The 27,707-nt window shown below is 44.5% G+C and overlaps 6 protein-coding genes and 1 pseudogene across 8 annotated transcripts; 3 read left to right on the forward strand and 4 right to left on the reverse strand.

Annotated features, from left to right (window-relative positions):
• Positions 1 to 35: 35 nt before the first annotated feature.
• Positions 36 to 3,417, reverse strand: LOC117852859 (uncharacterized; annotated as a pseudogene).
• Positions 3,418 to 4,659: 1,242 nt separating this feature from the next.
• LOC117854060 (cryptochrome DASH, chloroplastic/mitochondrial) lies at positions 4,660 to 8,181 on the forward strand. Its single transcript, XM_034736338.1, has 12 exons — positions 4,660 to 5,097; positions 5,293 to 5,432; positions 5,727 to 5,945; positions 6,023 to 6,163; positions 6,255 to 6,446; positions 6,523 to 6,569; positions 6,733 to 6,809; positions 6,975 to 7,050; positions 7,139 to 7,208; positions 7,301 to 7,424; positions 7,551 to 7,600; positions 7,837 to 8,181. The coding sequence occupies exons 1-12, from the start codon at positions 4,692 to 4,694 to the stop codon at positions 8,038 to 8,040; spliced, it is 1,746 nt and encodes a 581-aa protein (XP_034592229.1). The 5' UTR covers positions 4,660 to 4,691; the 3' UTR covers positions 8,041 to 8,181.
• An 85-nt stretch (positions 8,182 to 8,266) lies between these two features.
• On the reverse strand, positions 8,267 to 10,511 carry LOC117854062 (uncharacterized). Of its 2 annotated transcripts, XM_034736340.2 has the most exons (6): positions 10,344 to 10,511; positions 9,822 to 10,126; positions 9,384 to 9,465; positions 9,145 to 9,286; positions 8,934 to 8,994; positions 8,267 to 8,705 (listed from the first exon to the last, which is right to left on the reverse strand). In XM_034736340.2, the coding sequence occupies exons 3-6, from the start codon at positions 9,424 to 9,426 to the stop codon at positions 8,526 to 8,528; spliced, it is 426 nt and encodes a 141-aa protein (XP_034592231.1). In that variant the 5' UTR covers positions 9,427 to 9,465; positions 9,822 to 10,126; positions 10,344 to 10,511; the 3' UTR covers positions 8,267 to 8,525. The 2 variants fall into 2 exon arrangements, with proteins under 2 accessions (XP_034592231.1, XP_034592230.1); XM_034736339.2 differs by lacking the exon at positions 9,822 to 10,126 and having other exon boundaries at positions 10,344 to 10,510.
• Positions 10,512 to 13,942: 3,431 nt separating this feature from the next.
• LOC117852720 (uncharacterized) lies at positions 13,943 to 18,421 on the forward strand. 2 transcript variants are annotated; one of them, XM_034734941.2, is made up of 5 exons: positions 13,943 to 14,343; positions 14,748 to 14,851; positions 15,421 to 15,597; positions 16,086 to 17,695; positions 18,048 to 18,421. In XM_034734941.2, the coding sequence occupies exons 1-5, from the start codon at positions 14,201 to 14,203 to the stop codon at positions 18,165 to 18,167; spliced, it is 2,154 nt and encodes a 717-aa protein (XP_034590832.1). In that variant the 5' UTR covers positions 13,943 to 14,200; the 3' UTR covers positions 18,168 to 18,421. The 2 variants fall into 2 exon arrangements, with proteins under 2 accessions (XP_034590832.1, XP_034590830.1); XM_034734939.2 differs by lacking the exon at positions 13,943 to 14,343 and having other exon boundaries at positions 14,362 to 14,851.
• A 511-nt stretch (positions 18,422 to 18,932) lies between these two features.
• Positions 18,933 to 21,367, reverse strand: LOC117852726 (diphthamide biosynthesis protein 3). The gene is made up of 2 exons (XM_034734950.2): positions 20,986 to 21,367; positions 18,933 to 19,141 (listed from the first exon to the last, which is right to left on the reverse strand). Exon 1 carries the CDS (start codon positions 21,255 to 21,257, stop codon positions 21,012 to 21,014), a length of 246 nt encoding a protein of 81 aa, XP_034590841.1. The 5' UTR covers positions 21,258 to 21,367; the 3' UTR covers positions 18,933 to 19,141; positions 20,986 to 21,011.
• A 147-nt stretch (positions 21,368 to 21,514) lies between these two features.
• On the forward strand, positions 21,515 to 22,655 carry LOC117852724 (uncharacterized). Its single transcript, XM_034734949.2, has 2 exons — positions 21,515 to 22,174; positions 22,376 to 22,655. Exons 1-2 carry the CDS (start codon positions 21,700 to 21,702, stop codon positions 22,435 to 22,437), a joined length of 537 nt encoding a protein of 178 aa, XP_034590840.1. The 5' UTR covers positions 21,515 to 21,699; the 3' UTR covers positions 22,438 to 22,655.
• Positions 22,656 to 22,681: 26 nt separating this feature from the next.
• Positions 22,682 to 27,354, reverse strand: LOC117852721 (putative clathrin assembly protein At5g57200). Its single transcript, XM_034734942.2, has 15 exons — positions 26,595 to 27,354; positions 26,390 to 26,459; positions 26,196 to 26,293; positions 25,828 to 25,966; positions 25,421 to 25,548; positions 25,228 to 25,320; positions 25,068 to 25,118; positions 24,908 to 24,973; positions 24,743 to 24,808; positions 24,425 to 24,505; positions 24,154 to 24,231; positions 23,876 to 24,052; positions 23,698 to 23,776; positions 23,403 to 23,521; positions 22,682 to 23,290 (listed from the first exon to the last, which is right to left on the reverse strand). Exons 1-15 carry the CDS (start codon positions 26,679 to 26,681, stop codon positions 22,895 to 22,897), a joined length of 1,728 nt encoding a protein of 575 aa, XP_034590833.1. The 5' UTR covers positions 26,682 to 27,354; the 3' UTR covers positions 22,682 to 22,894.
• Between the last annotated feature and the right edge of the window lie 353 nt (positions 27,355 to 27,707).

Here is a 27,707-nt window from a genome sequence, read left to right on the forward strand (position 1 = left end):
TCGTGATTAATATGAGACAAAAAAGGCACATTGCCCCTGCTGCTTATGAATTCTGAAATAAAAAAAAAGACAGATTGGTTCTAAAGCATATGACTCTGGAGTTGTACAAGTGCTAATTATTAATCACATACAAAAGCAATCTTTTTTGTGATGACACGTGCAAAAAATTCTGGTTTCCAGAATTCACAGTATACATAAATCAGTGTCTCAACAAGACCCATTCAGCTCAAGATGGAACATCTCATGTGCTACCAGGCAGCCAGTAATCTAACAAAAGAAAAGTAAAATTAACCATGCTTCAAACAAGAAGAATAATTGCTGAGGCAAAGATCTCATAGAATAAAGATCCTGCTGTTTCTATGTACATTACAAGATCGGTGACAACAAGGAGCGCTAGCAAATGTGCCTACTACCCATCAGTGTAAGCTTGGAAGAGCAACTTTGTCCAAGGAAACAAAGCTGGCCCGCCCATTATCCACATGGCAATATTTCAGAGGAATACCCCCAAAATTGTATTCCACAGTTTCTAATTCAACCCTTGAGGGGGGCTTATTCCTGTACCGAATTGAAAAACAATGTCAATATCTTTCTTTTAGGACTTATAATGTCAAAGTTATGATAGTCTCATACAAACATGGATCAACAGAGTATATAAGAGCAACCCTATAATGTTATTCATTTTATTCATATGCTATCACCAAAGTCATCTTGAACTCTCTCTTTTTTTTTCCTTTTACTTCCATAATAGTCTATCTGCACTCTATAATTTTGCACAAACTCCTAGCCTACTCCATGCTCAGAATCAGCTATTTTTCTACCTTCAGGATAAAAGTTGGGGAGAATGGAAAGAAAATGTCACAAATTGCAATAAAACAGTCACAAGGAGGATGTACATCTGCAACTTGATAGCAACTTGGCAAGACAGAATCCAATTAACTGAGAATCCGCTTAGACATTATAAATATTCAATCAGTTTTGAGAATGAGCTATTCGTTTCTTTGCTCCATAGCTAACAGATGGGTAATAATTGTGACTAAATACACGAGCAGTAAATCAATTAATGTGCATGCCAGAGACTCCCTTGGTCTCCATGAAACTTGTTCCATGTGTTAAAATCATACATATCGAAAGACCACGGGGGGGGGGGGGGGGGGGGGGGGGAGGGACAAAATTGTTTCATGATTACAGAAATATTGTTCAGTAATTCAAGTACAGTCTAAATGAAGATGGAACCTATATCTACACAAAAATACTGGAAGACCAATAGAAGATGAGCTATTGGAGGATGAAACTGTAGTAGGCTGAATAAAAGGAACATTACCTTAACACACATAAGAGGAAACTAGGGACCCCTGGGGATGATTTTTTTAAACTTGCTGTTTGGCAAATACACTTGAAAGGATGGAGATATCCCATCGATATGCATTTCCTTCAGCAACTTGGTTATGTCACTGCAGGTGTCATCGAATCTATTGAAGCTCTTATCATTGTGAACCACGCTAGTGGGAGGAACAATGATGTCACAACTACCACTATTCTTTATTGTCCAGGGAACACCATATCGTCCAACAATATAACCAAGCAATTTCAAGTGCTTATAAGCTTGGAAGGCGTCCCAGGAGCATCCCTATTCCCCCCAGCAATATTTTCATAGATGCCTTATATTCCTATCGTTTCATCCTTGTCATTAAGAAGATTCAAGATGCCTCTTTCAACCAAGAACCTGCATGGTTTCATCAGACAACAAACAAGCCTTCACTAGAAAACTCAAGTACTCGAAAAGGAAATCACTGACATGAAATTCATGAATATAATCTATTCACAAACGGCTCAGAGGTTCAAGAAGAGAAGAATTTATGCTAGTCTGCTGGACGCACAGCACAATTAAATACCACGAGGAGTCTGGCATAAGCTGCACAGCTACGGCATTTCATCGAACAGGCGGCATACCCGATCTCCTCGACGTTGTAGCACAGCTTGGCACCCCGAGTGACGCCAGTGGTCAGCCACAGCTTGCCCTTGCTCTCCACAACCTCTGCAACGCCAGCCTCCTCCACCCACCGCGCACGGGACGCCACATTCCTACACTCACCGCCGCAGGACTTATCAAGCAGGCGGGCCACACTTGTTCATGCAGTCTGCAGAGCAACTGCAAGCAAAGCACTCACCTGAACTGGACCCTCGAGGAGGCGGATGGAGCTGCGTCGAGGAAGGGGTTGAGGTGTTGCTCCTCGCCATCATCGTTTCCGGCAAAGGCTGCGGCGCCACCCGCTGGAGCGCGGCTCCTTCGGCGGCGGTTGCCCGCGGTTCTCATGTTCCTCCTCTGCAGAATACAAGATGCTTCAATATCAGAGCTAGCCAATGATGTACCCCATTTTAACAGGGAAACGAGCATGAGGAAGAACCACAATACCTAAAGAGTCCAATAAGACCTATCAAAAGGCATGCCATATGCTCCTTAAAACCTCATTAATGACCCACTGGCATAACATTAGCAATACATATGAACCTTATTGAAAACTGTAGCTTTCAATTCAAGATAACAATGAGAGAATCATACTGGAAGGGTAGTATCTGAATCTGATGGGGATCAGACGATCAGTGATAATAACTCCAGTGCTCTCCTCCCATGTTTCTCTACTACTGCAAGACTTTCTTCCAGTGCTTGAACTGCAGCTTCATCCATGCTGAGACGCTACTTTGCTAGAATGATCGAAACAATCAGAACATCACCAATATCTCCAAAGAGAAAATTTCTTATTTGACATCGGTAAAATGATTGCTTCCTTGAAAGTTTGAACTTCTTTATTTGACGCTAAATTTAACTTTCGTTCCCAATTTGACACTACCATCCATTCCGTTAGGTTCTTCTGTGAAGTCCCCTTGTTGGCCTGATTCAGTGTACCAAAGTACCCTCAACCACCAAGCCAAATCCAATCGGTCAATAGCGGCGGCGCGTGAGCTCTCGAGGGCGAGGATAGCCACGCCTCGCCGGGGAGGTCAGGCCCGCGCTGCGACGCGGACGGGTTAGGTGACAGCGGGCGGCGGGCGAGATCGACTTCCACGCACGGAGCGCGGCGGGCGTCAGGTGCGCTGATGGCGCCATGGCGGCACCTGTGGCGGGGCACGATGGGATGCACGCATAACGAAGATGGGCGGACGGGCGGCTGCTGCTGCGGGGTACTGCTCAGAGCTGCAGAACCTGATCGTGGAGAAACCCGATGGGCGTCCCGTTGCCGTCGCTGACGAACAGCCTGTAGCTCTGTGCTGCTGCCAGTTCTGAACTCTTCTGATCCTCAAGCGTGCGTGCATGCCATTGTTTGGCGTAAACTTGCATAATTGAATCTGTTGATGTCTGATTCTCTGTACGTAATTGAGCTGCTGTAACTTGCAGTGTTGATTTGTATGAGTAGTGTAGGTCTGACATGTGACCAGAATTAATTCCAAGGGAAGACCGAAGAGTATTCTGCTGTTGTGTGCTATTAGTATAGGTTAATCCAGGATTACCTTGCTCATTAAGTTGCTGAACCGTTAGCAATACTCATGCTTTAGTCATTAGACCTCGTATACTTTCATTTTGCAAAATATTCAGTGACGTACGGTTACATTCCAACTCAGGGGCAAAATTGTCTTTTTATATGTCACTTAACACCGTTATCAATAAAAAAAGACGGCAATGTCATATTAGAATGAAACTTGGACCTAGTGTAAAAAAGGAAGTTCAAATTTTTAAAGGCCAAGAAAGGAAGTAGTCATATCACTTAGTGTTAAATAGGGAATTATTTGATCTCCGAACGTAGGCATTCAACTATCATGGCTAGTCTTATGTAGGTACATGTGCAACCACAGGACATGAATATCGGACAATGGGTATTTGATAAAGTACAACTCTGCATATCAGATGTGATCACGCTTGCTACAATTTCCATCAAATACACAATAACACAAGTCTAATCTTTTTCAGCATGAAAAAAAATGAGCCATGAGCCAACATATAAGGTCCCGTTTGGTTCCACGGATAAAAGTTTAGTTCTTGTCACATCGAATGTTTAGATACTAATTAGGAGTATTAAACATATACTAATTACAAAACCAATTGCACATCGAATCTATTATTCGTCTCACAAATTAGTCTCCAAGTCTAATCTTTTTCAGCATGAAAAAAAATGAGCCATGAGCCAACATACAAGGTCCGGTTTGGTTCCACGGACAAAAGTTTAATCCCTGTTATATCGAATGTTTAGATACTAATTAGGAGTATTAATACTAATTACAAAACCAATTGCATATCGAATCTATTATTCGTCTCACGAATTAGCCTCCATCTGTGTAATTAGTTTTATAATTAACTCATATTTAATCATCCCAATTGGCATCTGAAGAAATGTGAAAAGGATTAAATTTTAGCTCAAATATCCAAACACCCCTAAGCCAACGTGCAAATGCCATGTTGCGACTATATACCAGCATTAATGACAGCACAGCCCACCTCTCTTTCCCTGGCCCACCAGTCATAACTCCTTCCTGGCCCACAAAATCCACGACTTATTTCCACAGGTCCACACCCAACCACGTAGCACCACTCAAATCGAGACACGTGGCGCAAGCCCCACTCTTCCCTCCACCTTCCCTCTTCCATTTCGCAAACCGCCCCCTAACTTCTCAAAACTTTCAAATCCCGGGTCCAAGAAATGCTTCTGCACTTCCTTTCTTCCTCCTCCGCCTCCTCCCCTCTCTGCCCGCGATTCCTGCTCCACCCCAATCCACCAGCCGGCCTCCGTTTCCTCGCCATGAGCGCTGCATCCTCAAGCTCCTCGTCCCGGCCGGTGCGCGGCGCGGCGGTGCCGGTGCCTTTCCTCGGCGCCGACGAGGCCGGCGCGGTGGCTGACGAGGCCTTTCAGAGGCATACGTCGCCGACCTTGAGGAGAGGCGGCGCTGGGGTGGCCGTCGTGTGGTTCAGGAACGACCTCAGGGTCCTCGACAACGAGGTGCTGGTGCGCGCGTGGGCGGCGTCCGAGGCGGTCCTGCCGGTGTTCTGCGTTGATCCTCGGGTCCTCGAGGGGACCACGCACTACTTCGGGTTCCCCAAGACTGGAGGTGAGGATGGATCAATTCTGCATTCTCTTGGTCGCTGCTTCATTTGAGATTCGAGGTCGATGGGGAGTATGGTGATTTCTTTGGCATTGTAGTCTTGTTCTTGTAGAGCCAAATGCAAGAAGTTCCTGATTGGAAAATCTTGCTGATTTATGCTCATTTGTTTGTGTTTCCGGTGAAATTCGATCATCTATTCAGCATTGAGGGCACAGTTCTTGATAGAGTGTTTGGGAGACTTGAAGCAGAATCTGAGGAAAAAGGGTCTCGATTTACTAGTTCGGCACGGCAAGCCTGAAGAGATCCTTCCTTCGATTGCAAAGGCTGTCAGTGCACACACAGTAGGTCCCTCCGCATAATTCTGTCACTGGATTAACTTTAGCACAGCTCGATGTTGAATTATGGATATTGGGGTAGTAGACTCATGCTAGTTGTAAGAGTTTTGGAGAACGTGGTTGCCTATCTTGGCTCGCCACGGTTACGTGTTTATATAGCAAAGAAATTACAAGAGTTTGACTTGATTACAATCTAGAGCTTAAACCGATTATAGTTCCTCGGTTATATCTCTAATACAAGTAGGTTTACAATATCTCTAACACTAGTAACATAAGAATAAGTGAGGTGTTTGTCTACAGGTTTATGCTCATAAAGAAACATGCAGCGAGGAGCTCCTCGTCGAACGCCTCGTGCGCAAAGCCCTGGAGCAAGTTCAGATTACTCAAGGAGGAGCACCTGGCCAGAAGAAACCAATGAACCCCAGGTTGCAGCTGATCTGGGGAGCAACACTGTATCATATCGATGACCTCCCGTTCACCGTGAGCAACTTGCCAGACGTGTACACGCAGTTCAGAAAGGTAGGAACTTCCTTTGCAAACTCTATGCTGTTTTCAAAGGCGTGATGGGTTGATGTTGAAGCGATGCTTTTCGCCAGGCTGTTGAATCTAAGTCCTCGGTTAGGAACTGCAGCAAGTTGCCACCGTCGCTTGGACCGCCCCCTACTTCCGGCCTAGATGAGATTGGTGGGTGGGGGGCAATACCAACACTGGAGTCACTAGGCCTGAGTGTCACAAAGGCAGGTTTAGTTGCAGCCAGTTGTGCTTTTCGTCAGAAGCTTAACTAGTTCTAATTTTGATCAGTACTGTTTCCTCCGATCCTCTCTGCAGTCTGAGAAGGGAATGCATTTCGTAGGAGGAGAGAGTGCAGCTCTTGGAAGAGTCCATGAGTACTTCTGGAAGAAGGATCAGTTGAAAGTCTACAAGGAGACCAGGAATGGCATGTTAGGTCCAGATTACTCCACAAAATTCTCTCCTTGGCTTGCTTCTGGCAGTCTTTCTCCACGTTATATTTGCGAAGAGGTAAAGAGTTCATGATTGACTGCAGAGATCATTAGCTTTGAATAATGCGATATGTTTGTGTCCTTTCATGATGCAGGTGAAGAGATATGAGAAGCAAAGGGTAGCAAATGATTCTACATACTGGTTAGTGTGCCTTATAAATTTTACTGCTACCGGGCTCAAGTTTCAGCTAAACTGCCCATGAGATCCAAATTATGATGTTTATACTCTAGTTTCGTGCTGAACTTGTTTGTCTGGCACGTTCTTATTCATATAGCACATATTCCTGATATGTCAATGGCTTCAGGGTTTTGTTTGAGTTGATATGGAGAGACTACTTCAGATTTCTATCAGCAAAATATGGGAACTCCATTTTTCACCTAGGTACTAAAGCTGATGTTGTCTCTCTTGCCCATAGATTTTGTATAAAAGTATATCAAATTTGTATCATGAAAAGAATGTACAACTATTTCATTTGGAAAGTTAAATTTTTCCATTTGGATTATAAAAGGTAGAATACTGCATTCCTGATGCAAATTATTGTTGTAGGAGGTCCAAGGAAAGTAGCATCCAAGTGGAGTCAGGACCAAGCGCTGTTTGAATCTTGGAGAGAGGGTAAAACTGGGTACGCTATTATCCACTGTGTTCGATTTTCAACATCTGGAGCTATGTTCATCATGCCTATTGATTCAGGCATGGTAACAAATTTCCAGGTACCCTCTTATTGATGCCAACATGAGGGAGCTTTCAGCCACCGGTTTCATGTCTAACCGTGGACGTCAGGTAAATTTCAACATCCGGAGCAACTGCATAGGGCTTAATTCTGCAGGCCACAAGTTCCCAATTATTCATCTCTACCATTGTTCTATTTGTAGATTGTCTGCTCATTTCTTGTCCGAGATATGGGTATCGATTGGAGAATGGGAGCAGAATGGTTCGAAACATGTTTATTGGATTATGACCCAGCTTCAAATTATGGTAACTGGACATATGGAGCAGGTTGGTCCTATCTTTTGCTACTTACTAGTGCCCAATGTTACTAAATTCTGGATAGAACAGTATGAACAAAGAAACATATTATATTGAACTGGAACTGATTGAAATTTTATTGCTGTACTCTGACAGGAGTTGGCAATGACCCACGAGAAGATCGATACTTCAGTATCCCAAAGCAAGTAAGCATCAATACTCCAGACTAACAAATCTGAATACTTATTCGAATTTTGACCAGACTGAACTCTTAACCAAAAAATCAGACTACTGTAAAGAATCATAGCAAACATGGTAGCAAATTAGCAAATGTTGTCATACTGGCATGCAATTGTAGGTTTTACAACATGCTTGTTTATAATCGTATCAATATTAGTCATACCTCAACTGGCAGTGACCATGTGTGAACATCCTTCTGCAGGCTAAAACGTATGATCCTGAAGGGGAGTATGTTGCATACTGGTTACCAGAACTCCAGTCACTTACGAAGGAAAGAAGAAACTTCCCAGGGGCTTCATACATCAGGCAGATCATCCCACTTAAGTTCGATGGTGGAAATCAGAAAAAAGATCAGTTCAACAGGCAGAGAAGGCCGAACAACATGTACAGAAGACAAGTAAAATAGGAGGCACGTGATTCATTCAAAATTGAACCATCTATCAGTAGGAAATGAAGTAAATTTACATAGTTGATTGGAGAGTAAACGCACGCATTTCTCTATGGTCTTATGCAATGTTCATTGAAGGATTCATCTGTGTTTTGTGAAGTTTGTGAGCACAACTAGCACAGAGGATCAGAAAGCCTAACATCCACTTGCAGTTCCAGCACATTTCAACATGGAGACCAGACACTGAAGAATGGCAAACATTTTCATTCAGGTTACCTCATTTCTCAACAACAAAGTTTACCAGTACCACCAAAACTAGCTCCACTAACAAAAAAACCGAGCAAAAAATATTTACAACACTGCCGATGACATACTCTAAACACTCAAATAAGACCTCACACCTTCAAAAAGGCACAATTACTCGTATGTACAAGTTAGCCTTGCTGAGAGAAGCAGAGTTACAACTACGTCGCTGAGTGGCCATGAAACAGATAAATATAGCTTCAAGCCTTCGTAACAGATCCTTTCCCTGCACAGTAGCGAGCGTTGTAGCCCTTGGTTGGTATAGGAATTCCTAGTGACTGATCAACACTTTGCACCTTCCACGCACAGAATTGTGCATCATGAACAAGTGGATTGGTTGCACGAACTGGTGGTGACCCCACAAAGTACGGAGGTGAAGCCTGCATATTGTGAAACCTGCTAGCTTAGAATAAAAACATGGTTTGATTCCAAGTAAAGGGTGGCACTTTATATTTACCTTTGCTACCAAATCAAAAAAGACAGCCAGAAAAGAAAAGGGAAGGAAAGGAAAATTCACCAAAAGGTGATAGCTTATGAAGGGATAAGTGAAAGCACATTTGAAAAAGCATCATCTTGTAGCATGATGAAAGAACTGCAGAGAAACGAACCTTGCTCAGAATGAAATCAGAAAGATCTTGTGCAGCTCTCAATTCACGTTCCCTATACCACCTGAGTCACACAAAAAAATATCATTAGCCCGATTAAACATCAGAACATTGAAAATTAGCTATGTGTATGATAGATTATACAAATATTTAGAAGTACGATAGTAACACAACTTCCAGATGGACCAGATCAGATCAGAGGGCTGGACTGTACCTGCTGCTTTTGCACGGAATTGGACATCTGATCATTCCATCTCTACTCTCTGTGCTTTGGCAGGTTTCCATCAAAGTTTCTGCTCTCAGACCCTGTAGCCTTTTTGTTTCCTCCATTGCTTCATTTCCATACAACGTGAAACCTTATTTATAAAATGTAACCCAGATCTCAGTTACAGCTTCAAGGTTTTCTCATATGCCAAAATTATATTATTATGAATTGAGAATCATGGGTGGAACCTGATGAAGGATTAGCAGAACTCGTCAAATGTTCCAAACCCATGACAGGAACAGGAAATAAGCTCCTTCAGGAAGCAAGGCCCTGCACAATTAAGTACAATTCCAATGGTTAAGACTTGAGAGCAAATAAACGGTAAAAAAAAGCACATTGGCATAATGGCATCCAATAACAAACAGTAAACACCAAACAACACAAAGGAGGATGATCGCTTGTCTTTTAACCTCCAGAAAAAAGCACAGCTTCAAGTTCAACCAAAAAAAAGCACAGCTTCAAGTATTCCAAGTACCAATGGCAGAGTTTGCATTTAATGTATCTGGCATCTTTCAAACAGAGAGCCAGAATCACTGCTGCAACTTCTCGTGGGCACACAGATAAAAAAAGTAAATTTTCAACACATTACACATTCTAAGTTTCTAACCCAAGGGAAAAGAAAGTACTTGTGCAAATTTCCATCGTCCTCCCACCCCACTCCTCGAAAGTCCCCAACTTGCCAACAAAAAACCTCATAGACAATAGCCAAATCAATTGGCACCCGTCTGGGAATATCGACTCTGTTATCCTGTTGTTCAGGGAGTTACCTTCCTGTGAACAGAGGCCAGAAGCGCATAAAAGGCAATAAAAGCTCGTATTTTGAACCTCAAGAATACACAAATGTGCTACTAATCTGGGAATTCACACCGGGAAAACCCCGCCTCGCGCACTTCTAATCCCAGATTTCAATCCACCCATCCCTCGGCCGGACCTAAGCCAAGAAACGCCTCAATCTTTCGACAATACAGCGATTAATCTACAGCAAAAAAGAAAAACCGCCGTCGCAACCACAGACGGCGGCGCATGGGAAAGAGCACGACGCTAGCGACCTCTGCTCCGCCACCCGGTGCTAGAGTCCGCCAGATTGGTGGTCCTCAGAGACGGAACGGAATCCTAGCCGGAAGAGGAGGGAACGCAGAGGAACTCACCTGAACCACCGGGAGAGGGAGGCGCCGAGGCGGAGGAGAGGGATGCGTCGGGCGTGGAGAAACCACTCCGCCGTGCCGCGCGCTCCCCGCCGCGGCCGCCTTTCGTCTTGGCGAGCGTGAAGGGAAAGCGAGAGAGAAGAGGGAGCGGGCCCGTTTGCCCCCTGGGTATTTATCCGGGAGGACGCAACGCAACGCAAGCGACCGGGGTCTAGGGCGCTAGGCAGCCTCACGAGGGCTGCGACGCGCCGACGCGAACGCGACGGCCGAGGGCGAGAGGATAAGAAGGGTTGCGTTAGGGCAAGTGGTGTTGTCTAATACGCAATTTCGTACGTCAACATGTAATTTTAAATTTACTTGACAAACAATCTATACGATGAGTTATTTTTTAAAATTGTCTCATATTAATTCTATTCTTAATTTGTGAAAAAAAAAGAAATATTATAAGTTGCATCGAAACTATAACTCGTACAATGGTGGAGTAGTCGTCTCATAATTCTAAAATCTAGCCTATGAGGTGGTTATTTCGTCATCTTTTTAAATTGTCTCGTATTAATTCTATCCTTAATTTGTGCAAAAAAAAGAAATATTATAAGTTGCATCGAAACCACTACCCATACAATGGTGGAGGAGTCGTCTCATAATTCTAAAATCTAGCCTATGAGGTGGTTATTTCGTCGTAGCGAAGCAGAGAAAGTGAGCGGCAGGCGGGTCTTGTGCGAAGGGCTGATGGCGCACGCGCGTGCATGACCGTGTCATCTGCAGTGCAGTTGCGCGGCGCCCTTCCCGTGGACCGTGGCACCCGAGCGCTCTGCTGTATGGTGGTAATGGTACACGACAGTAGTTTTTTTTCTTTTTTTTCTAAGGCGATTCGCGTTCACACTTCAACGAGAATGAAGAATGCCATGCTGGTGGTGTTTTTAACCGATTACTGCACAACATTTTTTTAAATACCACACATTGCATTAACGTCTACTCGTATATATGTATCATAAGTTGTGTTTTGTTTTATTTATTTCTCTTTTCTTAGAGATTTTTTCTTGATTGTACATATTTTCAATCCATTGTAGACGTCATCACGCGTATAGACCTGCAATGCATCGTATATGTTGCTCCTTTTATATGTTGCTCCTTACGTTTCTTTATACACTTGTACGATGTTATCGTCAAATTGCATTACATTGCAAGCCCAGCTCATTACAATTGTGTGTGTGTGGAGGCTACGCGTAACGATTGCACAAACCTTGCCGTTAACGTGGCAACCACACACGCATATGATGCAATGCAACATGACAAATATTTCATTCTATTTATTTCTTTTTTATGATTTTTTATTAAAAAATATAATGGATTGTACACTTGTATGGTGTTACACGGGTTCGCTTTGTTGGCATTGCAACTAATGGAGGTCACCTTATCTACGGTGCATGAGCCTTGATGTTGTCATGACACCTATGGTGGCGTCTAATGCAATGCAACACGACTACTTTCTATTTCTTTATTCTTTTGTTTTCCCCCTAAAAGAAACCCATACCATCTTGTACACTTGTACAACTCATTTGCCAAGTTGCGTGTGGAGACGTGCGATGTGTTTTACTGTTGTCGTAGCATCCACGCATGCTAATTAATGCAATGCAACAGGATGGAGCGGTCTTTTCTGTTTCTTTTTAGTTTTTTTTTATGAATACATGCCTTGTTGTGCACTTGTATGATGTTTTTGCTGAGTTGCATGGATTGTAAACTCAACTTGTCATGGTGCCATAACATGTGTCCGTCCATATTGCCTACGACGCATGAGCCCCGCCATGGCATGGTATCAACACAATAAGCAATTCCTTCTGTTCCGGTTTCTTTTTTTAAAAAAATTCTTCTAGAAGGATGGAGTGTGTGGGCACTATTGTCAAGTTGCATAAATTGCCAACCCAACCACAACGTAGGGGCCACATACGTAAAGGCTAGCATGTTTGCTATGCATGAGTATTATGAAATAGTATATACCTTCACACGTTACAATGCAATTACGAATGCAATGTAAGGGCAGGCCTAATATGGTTTTTCAAAAGTATTGGCCTCAGGAAATAGATACCGGTGGGTTGAGGATGCAACTTCATCACTGCAAGCACACATAATTGGTTCTACATCCCTGCTACAACTTGCACTTTTCGCACCACATGCATGCGTGCTCTCTCGGATTACTCACTCTCTCCTAGGGCTAGATACCAGTGGGTTGAGATTGCAACTTCCTCACCACAAGCACACACAAATTGGTTTTACACCCCTGCTACAACTTGCACTTTGCGCACCACATGTATGCGTGCTCTCTCGGATTTCTCACTCTCCCTCCTGAGGCCATGGTTGCTCCTGCATGTCGCATTGACACCCGCAGGTAGGGGTGGTAAAAGGGCCTCTAATTTAACCTAGCAAATTTAAGAATCGGGCTTAATAAGGGCCGAACCATAATATTATATGATTTTGAACTAGTAGGGCTGAGTTATATTGCAAAGGAGGCATGAGGGCTATGATCCATTACCATCCATACCTGCAGGGCACCTAACTTTTGCCCACGTGGTATCTGACGGAGACACCGCGTTGAACCTGCTTTAACAAGACGTGCAATTATTTCCCCTTTTTGCTGATGCTTTTTTCAGAAAGAGCACATCCATATTGTATGTTTTTCTAACTTTTTTTTTCAAACATAATCCAATGCACTAGGCTTGTGGTCTGATAGACTTGCCGTTTCCGTGACACCCATTTGTGTCACATAGTGCAATGCAAAAAGATCAGCTAATTACACTCGTTTTCTTTATTTGAGGGATTTTTCTGGTGCATGGAGGGTAAGGAACATAATGTTATTTAGATTTTTCACTAATAGCATGCGCCACGTCTCCTATATCCATTTTGCTGTAAGGTCACATTTGGAACACCAAAATTTCATTGGAAGAAAATGAAAGAAAATGTGGAACATTTCTCAAAGCTTTTACTTAGCAAACAATCTGGAATAAGTGGAAGTAAAACTTAACTCTTGGCGGGGATGTCACACCTCACATCTTTGTCATTTAGGACATCTTTAGCACACGCTCATCATTTTCACGTTTCCTAATAATTCTTATAAGAACGCAATTGATTACTAAAAAAAATTACAAAGTAAAGGATCCCAAATGTGTTACAGGTTCTATACTCATTTCATTATTTCAATATTTAAACATAATTTTCAAAATTCTTACGAGAATGTAAATGATTATTAAGAGATTTCTGTAAAGTTTCTAAAAACTCTCTAGTTTTATGCAATGAGCTTGAATGTGCTGAGCATCATACTCATTTCATCATTCGACAGAATCATTGCTCAACCAGGATCAAACTATAGGCAAAGTTTGATCATTTGGAATCACCGCTCATTTCATGATTAATGTGCTATATGAATTCTATAATAACCTTTTCAATTTAGATATGTTGATCTAAGTACAGTGTGTGTTTACGTGTATTCACGTGATAGCGTCTCAACTATGAAACAGAATTATAATAAATAAATAAAAATGCGATGCAACTGAGGCGACCTCGTAGCATCGACCGAGGAAACAGGACGCTGCGGCAATCTTCCCAACGAGGCAACGACAGTTGCGATACAAGTCACCGGGGGCGGAGCCTCCCCGTTCCTCCCTCGCTTTCCCCTGTTCCTCCCTCCCCTCCCCTTTCCCGCACCAAGAAACCACGCTACCACCGCCATCCTCGATCCCAATCCCTCCCTCTCGCGATCGCAAACCGAAGCCGGTCGGCTCCGCCTCGCCAATCAGCATCAGAATCCTCCGCTTCCTGCTGCGGGGGTGCCTGGTTCGTGCTCCGTATCGGAGGCTGGAGCCGAGATGACAATGCCGGGGTCTCCGGCGAGGCCGGGCTTCTCGGCCCTCCGCGGCGCCCGGTGGCGGGCCGATCTCGGCGTCCTCCCCGACTCCCCCGCCGTCTCCATCGACGAGCTCCGCCGCGCCGCCGCGGACTCCCGCCGGAGGTCTCGTCTTGGGGCATTCCGTTTCTTGTTGCGTTCGGCCACGGAGAAGCTTCTCCCGTTTCTTGAAATGATTAGCTACTCGGCAAATGTTTTTTTTGGACCCGATTTTCTTGGATCAAACTATCTTAGGCTCTGATCTTAAGAATCCTCGTTTCTTGAGATACCAAAATGCGATGCCACTGTACTGTTTATACTTGCATTTTGTGTTTTGTTGGACTCGATGTTAACAAACTAGCAATCGATTGGAAATACTGGGTTGGATATGCTGATCAAGTAATCAAAATGCAAATTGCCAGGACTTGGATGATCTTTGTTGTTACTCTTGTTAGCATGGGATTAAAGATGCAAATTTTGATGGGTCTCAGGACTTTGACTCTTAGAATTTTAATTGTTGTTTGCTGCAGATATGCTAATCTGCGGCGAAGGCTGTTAATAGATCCCCATCTTTCCAAGGATGAAGAAGCTGGCCCTGACTTGGTTGTGGAGAATCCACTATCACAGAACCCAGGTAGGTACTGGCTTTTGTCTTTAAAGTATGTTCTCTGAGTTGTCGTTGCTTGCAAAATACCAGGCATTCACTTGATAGACTCACACTTTAAACAAACACATGTAGATTAGACTGTTATATATCATGCTGAAGCGCACTTTTCCAGCATGACTGTTGCATAAGATATTCAAGGGAACTTTGCCAGCCTCATAAATCATAATGGTTAATGGATTGAGATTTTGTAAGAAATATGTTAATCACCTTTATTTAGAAACTAAGAGTGTGCTCGGATGAGGGATGGTTTGTGCGATAATAACCTATGAATTGCAGTGCATAGAGAAGGCAGTGAGATTTTAAATAAGGTCTTTGTTTACTGAAAGGGAGGGGGAGGGGATGCAGGCCAAACGTTTTTGTTGCACTGTTAATAAACTAGTTACAACCAACAGAAACATGCTATTATTTTCTCACCAGTCAGACGTTTTCTTGATTCAGCATTCAATACTGTTGCAATGCAAGAAAGTGACACCTTTCGCAACTTGCCATTAGTGACATTAGCTCTCTTTTAATAAATTTGTACATCATGAATGCAGAAAGCACCTGGGGCCAATATTTCAGAAATGCAGAGCTTGAGAAAATGCTTAACCAAGATCTGTCCCGGCTGTATCCTGAATTGGGGGACTTCTTTCAAACAAGCACATGTCAGTCTATGCTTGGACGTATATTGTTAGTATGGAGCCTTAGATACCCAGAGTTTGGTTACAGACAAGGTAAAGCATTGGCATCTTCAATCACTGTTAGCTTTTCTTCTCATGAAAAATTTGTTGATAACAATCAAAGATGTATACCTGCAACACAATACGCCTAAGCGAAATCCAAGCATACCAATGGTCCCCTGGAGTTGGCTCCTAAATCTTTGAATTTATTCAATTTTTGTCATGGAGGCACTATAAGCAACCAGAATTTCACTTCTAAATTAGCTTCCCAGTTCTTATGGAAATTACTAATCTAATTTTTGTTGAGTACGTCTATATTGCACATTGAGGTAAAGTTTGTTTTACCTACCTTAGATGAATAAATATTATTTCTGCCAAAGGTAAAAACATAGGCGCATGTCTTTCCAATGACATGCCAAAACCTTTCTAAACTGCTAAACAATGGTCCAAATCAGTAGGAGTTCAACTTTTGTTTTATGATGACATAAACATTCATCTCTCATTGTATGCATTTGTCAACATAAATCACTTTCCTCCTACAGGAATGCATGAACTCTTAGCTCCTCTTCTCTATGTCCTTCATGCTGATGTGCAGCACTTCAAACAAGTCAGGGACCTTCATGAAGAACTTTTGGATGATGATTTTGATGGCCAAACTTTTCCAGATCGGTCAAAGCTGAACAGAAGTGACAGGAAAAACAATGTTGAAGGTAGAACAAATAAAATTAGAAGTTTGGCTGACCTTGATCCAGATACTAGGGATCTTTTCTCAATAAATGACGCATACGGAGCAGAGGGTGAGCTGGGCATTATTTTATCAGAAAAGTTTATGGAGCATGACGCATACTCTATGTTTGAGAATTTGATGAATGGTGCCCAAGGAGTGGTTGCTATCACTGACTTCTATTCTCTCAGTCCTTCACCAGAATCGAGCAGCGGTTTAACACCAGTAAGGGAGGCATCATCTGCAATATATCACTTGCTTGCTAGTGTGGATTCCTCTCTTCATAGTCACCTTGTGGAATTGGGAGTGGAACCTCAGTACTTTGCATTGCGATGGCTCCGTGTCCTATTTGGTCGTGAATTCTCACTTGACAATCTTCTGTTTATTTGGGATGAGATTTTCTCTTCTCCTAACCATTCATATTGTACCGACATCAGGAGTAGGGCAGATTATCAGTTTAAAGTCTTATGTTCTCCTCGTGGTGCACTAATTTTGTCAATGGCAGTCTCAATGATGCTTCATCTTAGATCCTCCTTGTTAGGGAGTGAACATGCCACTTCTTGCCTAGTGAGGTTGTTAAATTTTCCAGAAGATATTGACATAAAGAGCTTAATCGAGAAAGCTACGTTATTGCAATCTTTTGCCCTTGAAGCAAATCTTCCTTCATCTCCTGTGAGAGGAAAATCTCTCTTGACTACACCAAACTATTGGGAAGAGACATGGAAGATCCTCCAATCATCAATAGACCAAAAGGGTGGTGGTGTGTTCAAGATGAAGGGAAGGGGCTTCTTGAGAAGAAGCTGGTCTAACACTGAATCAAATGTTTCCAGAAGCAAGGCTGCTAATCTCCAAAACAAAAATTTGACTTCAACTAGGCAGTCCGCTATTGATGAACTTCACAATACTGATGTAGTTCCTGCAAAGCTCATAAATAGCGTGCCACACATGCCTATAGAAGAACAAAAGGATCATGTTGGCCAAAGTACTTTGGAGGCTACTGGGAGTAATTCAAAGAATGCATGTGAGACAGGCCAGCGTGATGGCTACTGTTCAACTTCAGGTGAAATTGGGGATCCTCTTGGAGCTAGTGGGTATTTATCCAGGAGCAGCAGCACCTCTTTGTCATGTGGTACTGAATACGATCATGATACCCATCATGTGGAAGAACCATGTGTTCCCCGTGATGACAATGTGGTTAATGATCCTGATCCACTCCCTCTGCTTGGAGGTAGAACTGATGAAGTAGCAACCACAATGGATCGTACATCTGGAATAGCAGATACCCATCCAGTTCAACACCAAAATCCAACTATAGCTGAAGGTGGCCAAAAGGAAACATTGGCAATAGGTTCAATTTCAAATGTGTCTGATAAAGAGTTAACCAGAACATTAAGATCTCTCGGTGAATCAATGGTTGAGAACATTCAGGTAACCTCGCTTGACAAAGCTAAAAAGAAACTTGCTGCCTAATAGATACAACATGTATAGTTCTTACATGATAGATCTTTTTTTTTTTTGGTAAAACTTGTGCTTTATGCTGGCGATCCTATAGGTGTATGTTATTCTTTTAGGGCTCATAGGGTTATTCTGATAATCATAGACACTAGACAGATTTGAAAAATAATGAAGTTTGTACTTCCCGTTCCCCTACTTTTCTGTCTAATAAGATAGGAAAGGCATGCATATAATGCGCCTGTTGTTGGATATGTACGTCCCCCCCCCCCCCCCCCCCCCCCTTCCTCATCTCTTTGCCCTTGGTTAATTTGCTATTTTATCACAGGCTATCGAGTTTTTGGTGGAGATACTTGAGAAATCTATGCCTAGAAGCACAGAGCAAGCTAAGGCGGTAGCAGCTCTAAAAGAACTAAGGAAGATCAGTGACCTTCTTCGTCAAATCTAACCAGTACAGCTATACGTAATTTGTTTCTTCCATATATATGATTTTGTAGTGTCTATACACATCTCCATTTGACAACAGATTTGATGTAACATGCGAACAGTGTATAACCATCTGATTGATTGGGTAAATAGTAGTTTGTACATGACAAATCGTAATTTTACATCTGAACAGCTGTTTGTTGGTTGTAAAGTGAAGGCGGAATATATTTTTTCTGTCTTGTGACCCAACAATAAATCTGCAAAGTTTGTTCTAAATGTCCCTTTTCTGTTTCCTATTTTTTTAGAACAGCGCAATCAAAGATAGCTGCTGTTGCCACTGTGAGTCTCATCAGAAGTGCATCCAGCTGTTAGAGATTCACCATAAAAACTCAATTATATGACATGTTGCTTGCTTCAGGTGCAACTTCGCTTCCAGAAGATTGCGCTGTATCAGAGTCAGCGTTCCTGTTTCTATGGGGTCGACGCTGTACCAGGTGCTGGACTTTCCTAAGAAGGTATCAGAAAAATGCTATTTGAAAAGGTGCATTGGATATGAAACTTCAGTATGATATAAATACAGAGCAAAGTAGCACCATGCAGATGAAATTTAACATCTTTTTTTTAGAAGTGAAATTTAACATCTTGAAGACCTGAACGAGGAATGAAGTAGATGCAGCGTGCCTATACGGTTCAATGCCTTAGCTTCATCAAGAATTCAAAAGGTGGATGAATATACTGAAGATCAATCGGGATTGTAACTTGCTAATGAGTGACCGAGGCAAGACAATTCACAAACAAAATTTTCGAAGCACGAGTTGTTCATGTCACCTTACAATAGCGGGTCACCCATACAAACAAGATAATTTAACAACCGAAGCTTTGATAGTATGCCTCTAAACCCACTCATCTAAGTAGTGATGGTAGTACAAATGCTCCCGTGTATGTCAAACATTAACACTCATTCCTTTTCCTGCCCTGAGATCAATCCAATGCGTTCTGCAAGCAATATAAAATAATGTCAACAGGATTCAAATACGAAACATCAGTGGTCCTTCCAAAAAAACATGATAACACTGCAAGACTACACATGCAGCAAAGATGTAGAATACAATGTCTGGTGTGAACCAATCGGCTTGAAAGCAAATACTAAGTTTCACGGTGTGAACCAAGCCATATGAATTGTACATCTTACTACTCTTGGAAATCTTTTTGGTAAGTACATACAGGATAACATGGTCTCACTGTCTTGTCACATTAAATCAAAATTAAACTTATAATGGTAACCACACAACATTGACCCACATAGAAGCTTCCAGTCGGATACAGGCAAGGAAACAAATAACCAAGGCCCAGAATGTGCAAAATACAATCACGCGCAACTCACAAAGGTGAACAATAAAAGAGACTACCAAGATGTAGAACTTGTGAGATAATAAAATTGCAGACTACCAATCAGTAACCACTTATATTAACCAAATCTATAGGTACTAATGCTGCCAGGTCGCTCCTTGCGATGGCGGTACCCGATCAGCTTGGTGGGATGGCGGTGCACAGATAGTTTCAGTGCACTTGATTGGATTGCCAGCGTGCATGGTAGAGATTGACTAAGTGCAGTTTCTACGTGACAAGAGAACAACAGGAAACAGGTGGTCATCAAGTAGGATCATCCTAACTTCTAAAGTTTATAAGAAAACGGCAGATGTGAGAGATTAGTTGCTGCACAAGGCCCATTGCTAGGTGGAAACAAGAGCATGGAAGAAGTTTGAAACTTAGTCTTTTTAGCTTTCTTTCTCAGTTGCTAGCTTTCTTATTTTTCTTTGGTCCTCGTGTTGAGGTGTGGAGTCTAAGTACTCATGTATCTCCAGGCTAGGTGGCTGGATTAGGTGGCCGGATTTGTTTCTTTGTGGTCGTAGAAATTCACTTGTGAATGTTCAAGACCAGATAATTTCCTTAATCTAAAAAAAACTAATGCTGCCAGGTAAAATAAGACACAAACAGCTGCAAAGTAGTTCAAGAATCATGAGCCCTGTCATCATGGATAGTCTAAATTTTGTAGGCTTGCATAGATTATTTCGATTCTAACATATCTGCCTTGACAGGATAACCAGGGAGCAAATATTGAAATGATACATTCATAAGCCAGCAGGAAAATGAACTAGCTACGCTACATCAGTCAGCAGACCTTGCATGTCAGCCAAGAAAAAGCACAACCCAAAGCTCAAATCGGCCACCCTCAGCTGAAGGAAATTCCTGAAGGTCATGACCATCGAGTTTATTGTCTTACTAAATCCGGAGTCCTGGTTAGCAACAAATTATCATCTCTGTTTAACCTAAGCAGCAGGTGTGAACACAAAAGATACTCAGCATGGCAAAGCTGTGGTCTAGGTGTGCTCGGTCTTTGCCCCAACCAACCTTCCCAGATAACGTTAATTCCCCAAAGATTTAGCATTTATTTGGATGGATGTCAAATTTTGGCATGCCCATAGCAATTCAGTCAGATTCTATGTATCTTCTTGCAAATCCATGGCCAACTAATGGCCAATCGAAACCTTAGCTTTGGCTAGCCATTTTATTGGCAAGGTTGGTTGAGACAGAAACTAAATTAAAGATACAATTAATCGAACTTGTGTGTTTTGTACTCAATTGACAGAACCAATATTCCCCATTCCTTCAAATAGCAATAAACAGCCCACAATTTTTCACAAAACTATGATGCTTCAGCAAATTTACTACCTGGATTTTACTCACCTAATCTTACCGCACCAAAATCTACTGGGGAACACCTCAAAAGCTGAAATTACACCACAATTACTGAAACTGCAACGAAATTAAGGCCTTACCATCTCGCCGATCAGGGGGGGCGGCCTCAGGCGACGGCGACTGGGCTCGGGCCCGGCTTGTGGGCCGGCTCCTTGGCGTCGGCGAAGTCCTCGGCGTTGTAGACGACTGTGAGGAAGAGGGAGCAAGAGGGGCACCGCGCAATCTCCTCCCCGAGGCGGAGGTCCTCGAGCGTGATCTGGAAGAGGTCGCCGCAGGGGCACGGGTACGTGTACGCCTTCAGCTCCGCGTTCCACTCCATGTCCTCGATCTCCACCTCGTCGTACGCCGACATCTCGCCGCGAAACCCTAGTCTCCTCCGACCGCGCTCGCAAACCAGAGAGAACAGAGGAGACGCGTCGGTGTTTCGCGCCGCCGCAAAAAGAGGAAGTTGCGTGAGGGTTAAGGCGGTGGCGGCGCTAATTTTCGGATTACCCCTTGTTAACATTTAATTATTACGAAAATACCCCTGGCGGAAACCGGCGGATACAGCCTGCGGTTTCCGCTCAAAACGGACGCGGAACGCGCACCAGATTCCAGCCCGTCTCTTTTGCGGAAAAGCCCCTAACTGGCTACTATATTTACCCAACGCTCCCCCACTTCTCTCCCCAAGTTCCCCAAACCTTCGTGACACCGCCACGGCACAGCAGCGCCCGCTCGCCGTCGCACGCACGCACGCGCCAGTAGCTCCGTCTCTCCGGCGGCGAGCCCCGCCTCTCGCCTCTAACTGCGTGACTATGGCGCGCGTCCTCTCCTGCCGGGCGGCGACCCTGGCGCGCCGCCTCGGGGTCCAGGCCCAGCCCCTGCCCCAGACCGGCGTGGTTCTGAGCCGCCGGCACAGCCACACCCGCCGGCGTGCGGAGGAAGTTCTAGAAGCGGACGCCGCGGGGCCGTCGACCACGCCATCGGACGCCGCCGTGGGGCCGTCTACCACGCCAGCGGACCCCGCCGCGGTGGCCCGGCGGCTGGAGGAGGCGATCGACGGCGCCATGGCGCGGATGGCCGAGCCCGACTGGGCGCCGTTCCGGCCCGGGACGTCCTACTTCGTGCCGCCCCGGCCGGCCGGCGCGGCCCTGGGGATCCTCGCGCTCCTCGGCCACGGTGGCGGCTTCGTGGGGTCACCGGCCCCGCGGCGGGGGCTCTCCGCCGACGAGGCCCGCGCCGTTGCCGCCGCCTCCCGCGGGTATCCGTGCTCGACCTATTTCATCGATGGTAAGAAATTGGACTCTTTGCGATCTCCATTTCGCTATTCCAATGTTCTGCACAATTCTGAACTGAAACGCATTGCATAAAACTGCTAGAATCAGTTTTTTTTTGGATTTCGTCTTTTTTATTTGTTCTTCTGCAGTCCGAGTAAATGCAGCTCCTGCTTAGTTAAAAATTCTCTTACATGGATTGTTGATGAATGTGCAGGCCACTTTCCAGATGAAGGGGAGAGCTCAAGTCTGGATGCCAATCAAGCTCAAGATGAATGAATGTAAGGGGGGCTACCTGTTGCACTGGATGAAGTTGGGGATCAAGAAAAGATGCCCCTTTTCATGGTCTCCTATCACTTTGTGCTACTGTACAAAAGTTTGAAACAATGTATTCGAGAGCAACTTTAGAAAATAAATGTGTACCGAATTCACATGATCTTCTAATTTTATGTAAGACTCGTCAATAAATAAAAGTATGATCTTGCTGTGTTTTCTCATGCTGCCTGACTTCTGCAATGTACTATGATGGCAAACATGCTTCTCCATTAGCTGACATTGATGTCCGAGTCAAAATTGTGTATATTGACATTACAATGGTCATATTGGTTTCCAAGTTTGAGTACTACTGAAGTACAGAGCAGTATTCAAACTTTTTGAACTGTACAAGTCACTCCTCAGAATTACCAATCTGTGTATGATGGATATTAGAGGGAGCTTTAGGAACAAAACAGGCAATTCAGACTAAATTTGAATTGCTTTGCTTCGGTGGAATAGCCATTGCAACGAGGTTACTGAATGGATCGCCAAAGGGGTTGGATAATGCGGCTTGTGAAGAAGAGGCAGAATACTGAGAATTCTGCTGGTATGTTTGAGGTGGCAACATCACCATCTGCTGTTGCTGCTGTATCTGAAGGTACTGTTGCTGCTGTGCCTGGTAATATTGCTGCTGCTCTGCCATCATAGCTAACTGCACATTAGATGGTGGCGCGAAGCTGTTTGACATGGCAAATGGATCATTGAATTCAAATGGATTTGCTGCAATAGTTCCATTGTAGGTCACACTGGCTATTTGCTGCCTCCTTGCCTCATCTTCGTAAAGGCTGTCTAGCAATAGCTTGTCAAAACCCCCAGCCTGTTGAGCAAATGATTAAATTCGAATATTAATTTATGAACACATATTTTACTGTTAATACTGTGTGAATTCCTATAATCATGTTCTCTGCAGATAGCAGAGGTAGATGTACCAATTGATTGTCCATTTGTTGATTTGTGTGGTTACTTGGCGCGGTAACTAGTGCCAATTCCCATCCAGACTTGTCAAGGGCAAACAAGTCTCGAGAAGTTGACGTCTTGTTTTCATTCCCTGCATTTAAGAGACAGATTACTAATCAGTGTACTATTCCTAGCACATATGAATATGATGTTTATAAAGCAAAGGCATTCTCTGCACAAGTAGTGTCGATTCAAAACTGCTGATAGTGCAGTTCTGCTTAATAGAATTTGCTAATAAGCAGTGCATGGATATCATAAATACTGAACCTGGTGCCACAATAGCAAGAGCCAGTGCATTTCTTTCTTCAAGGTCTGAAATCATGAGGTTTACTTCTTCATCCAAGTTCTGCAAGTAATATAGTAGCAAGAGCATGAGGCTTTAAAGAAGCAGGTACTGAGCTGAACTGCAGATTGTTCAAGGAACATAGACTCATAGAGGAAATACTAATAGATCCCCGGTGGTTGCCGGTGGCTGAGGTTCGACTGCTTCTTCTGCAGGCTCAGCAGCAGGTTGTGGTTCTTCTTCAGGCTCTGCAGGTTCTTGTTTTTCCTCTTCCACCGGTTTCTCAGTTTCCTGTGGAGCTTCTTCTTGATTATCACTATGTTGATTCTCCTCATTTTCCTAGTTTAGCAAATATCAAGAACAATCATAACATTATCATTTTCTCCTCCAGGTTCTGGCCTTTTGCAGTGTTCTTGATACTTGATACTGAACGCACTCACCAAACTCTTATTCTCAATATTGGCACGCGGTGCTTCTCTGATGTACTCTTCCATCGTCACAAGAAACGAAGGAGGCGGCTGCATAGTGGTAAGTAGTAGCACTGACAGTAAAGGACTAATAGTACAATCCAGTGTGCAGAGGGAATAAGTTATATGTCATTTCCAAATGGAATTTAAATGACAGGAACTTTTAAACTCGATAAATATTACCTTTCCTCAAAATATGGAGATTTATCAGTTAAAATTAGTAATTAATGACTGATGGACATACCTGCCTCAGAGTAGGAAATTGGAACCTCCTGGCCAGCTCAAGATGTTTGCACTGGTCATAGAAATTAGATAGCTTTTCTGCCTGTGAAATTGATGAATCCGCACCATGAGATTCTTAGAACCAGTTAGTTCATCCAAATATGCTACTCCCTTCGTTTCAAATTGTAGGTCGTTTTGGCATTTCTAGATACATGGGTTTTGCTATGTATCTAGACAACCTATATGTAAATGCATAGCAAAAGATATGTATCTAGAAAAGCTAAAATGACCTACAATTTGGGATAGAGGGAGTATATGGTAAACTGCATAGTTTCCATACCTGCTGGCCAGCTCGTTTGTAGATTTCAAGTGCCTTAATTGCATCATATTTTGGCATCTCAAAGTACTGCATCACATAAGAGATATAAGGAATTCAACCAATGTTCAGACGATGGACACATATGCATACATGTAAAAGGCATCTCAGTAAGAACTAATAGCGTACCATATCAACAAGATTGATGATGCCATCATTGATTGAACAGTATATTCTGAAACTTTCCTTCAAAACCTAGGTCCACAAGACCTTTGTAAGACTTAAGACTGTAAGGAAATGGACATTATTCTGTGCCAAAAAGCTTTGTCAGAACGAATTTCAGACTCACAAGGGCTAGCGCGTACTGTACAAGGAAATTTGAGCAGGCTGCGCCTTCAGGCTGCAAAGGGACGATGGAAAAGGAAACGGCATATCAATATCAGAAAGAGTTTCATACCTTGATACAATTTCTCATTTTCAAGATTAACAGTGGTTCTTATTCCTCAAACCTGGCAGTAAATAAGCCTGAGAAGCAGTTTCTGCAATGCAGGCAACTGATCCAAAAGATCCGCGAGTGTTAGGGTTCTTGTTCTGCTGTGTGCCTGGAATTCGTAAGTTTCAGCACAGCACTACTCATGGGGCAAACAAGTTAAAATGATGCCAAAACTGCAAGATGTCAGTTCAATTGCATGGGAAGCTGACCTTGCCAGAAGCCTGGGGTAATTTCAGCAGACGATCGGCTTCAACATCATACTTGAGAACCCTGAAGCATTCCACTCGCTCGTCTAGGTAGAGTGCGTACGTGCGAACCCAAGCGGAGCAATCCCAAGCTGGAGAAAGGAGTGGGCAGAGAACCTGTTCAGATATTGAGCTATAACACAGGAGGCTACATATTTGGACCCCCCAAAAACAATGCAGAATTGTTAGTCCATGGTCCTCAGTCACAATCGGCAGTTATACGATCAAAATCCTTGAACCATAGAATTTGCTTTTTTCAGTAGCAAAGAGGCTACAATTATGTAATCTAGGGACAAGGTCCCTAATCCCTGTACTCGGTTATCTTTGATCAATGTATATAAGAAAAACGAAGTAGAATGAACCCAACCCACCTAATGGGCTGGAGTCATCCTTGAACTGTGGGATCTGCAGAATGTTTCCTCTGTATGAATAGGTCAGGAAATCCTCCTTGAATGTGCCATCGCCTTCTCTGAGTAGCCTGTGTACCACTATCAACGTTTTCAGTGCAACCTGTAACCCAGAAAGGTGCCGACATCCGGTCATTTCTGTCCTTCACAAAATGCCACAAAACGCTATTTGTCTCTCAAGGTCGGAAAACAAAACATAATCAGGGCAACAAAAAACAAATGACTGAATCAAAAATCATAACCAATCCCTGAACATCTAAGCAAAAGAAATGATTGAATCGAGGACCATCATTGATTTGATTTATAAACAAGGAGCAAGGAGAAAGACACACTATCCAGCTCTTGGTCTTGGTCAACCTCCTCGCCAACGTGCAGATCGAGTAGGCCACATCAGCTCGCGGGCGATGCGCAGAGGTCGCGTAGAGTATCCCTGCAAGGATCAGAGAGATTCAACCATGAACACTATCGTGACCCAACAGGATTCGATACGGTGGATCTGATATGATCCGCATTTACAAGCACTCACTCCTGAGGTGGCGCTCCTTGGGCGGGCACTCGACGTGGTTCGTCGCCTTCACAATGGCAATGTCCAAATCCTGCGAGAAATTCAGAATAATTCATACGAATTCTTTCCATACGTGGATGAGCACCAGCACGAATGGGAGGAGGAACCCGGAAGGAAGATCACGATCGAAAGCAAATGGAGGAAGGCATCATCGATTCATCGTCACCTTGTACTCGCTGTTGAAGTTGGCGAGGCCGACCATGGTGGAGTCCTTGAGCGCGCCGTAGGCCTTGCGCCACGTCCCGGAACCCATGCCCGCCGGCCGTCGCCGCCGCCGCGCCCCCACGGGCCACGATCGCCGCTCACCGACCGACCAACCTCCCCGCGTGCCAACGCCAACTCGATCTCTCCCCCAAGTTTAGCGCGCGACGGACGGAGAGGCCCCACCAAGGGAGGACGGGACGCGCGGGCTCTCGCCTCCGTCTTTTTGGTGGGAAGCGAGCAGAGCGCGCGAGGCGACGCGCGTGCGCGCCCGGCGGGCCGGGACTCCCCCCGACTCTGGGCCCGGGGCCCAGCACCAACGCATCCACCTCGTGCCCACTCGTTTATACCCAGGACAATGAGCCCTGCCGCACCAGGATCGCCGCCGGCGAACCACACCCCTCGTTCGCCATGGGAAGCCCAGCATCGGCGTCGGCGCGGGTCGCCCGGCACGCCGCTCGCCTGGAGTCTGACGCCGCGCGCTCGGCGGCATGGCGCCCGCCGCCCGCCAGACCTCGTCCGTCGCACGTCTCTTCTAAGACAACGAGCCTCCCCGCCGACGCCGACGCCGCCGCTCCCTGCCAGCACGAAAGATTCGCCGCCGTTGCTCTCTGTGATCGCGACAAATTAACCGAATTGCTTGCAAGCAACAGTACTCTAACGCCAGGCGCGCCTCATGATCGCGTTCCTCGTGCGCAAACGGCCTGCTGCGCAGCGGGTGCCACGCTGGCACGCCGCCTAGTTACCGCGCGCGTCGCGCTCAGCTCGTCCCCGGCGGCAGAGCCAGAGCTGCCTCTGAGGGCCTGGCCAATGGGTGACCGCGTCCGTGGCCAATGAATTGATCGCACGGTCGGAGCTCGCCGGCGGCGAACGACTTATCGGCTGACCGCATGGCAGCGGCAGACGACGGTGCCGCATCCGTCATCCGGGGCTCATTGACGACGAACATCGCAAGGTCCACGCGGAGCAAATTCTCGACCGGGCCTCCGCCTAGCCAGTTGGTTCGTCGGGTCGAATCCATGCCGCAGCCTCTGGATCCAACGGTCCACATAACCCAGGCCCGGATGGGAAATGAGAT

The sequence above is a fragment of the Setaria viridis genome, chromosome 4, assembly GCF_005286985.2.
Source record: "Setaria viridis chromosome 4, Setaria_viridis_v4.0, whole genome shotgun sequence".
Lineage (NCBI taxonomy): Eukaryota > Viridiplantae > Streptophyta > Magnoliopsida > Poales > Poaceae > Setaria > Setaria viridis.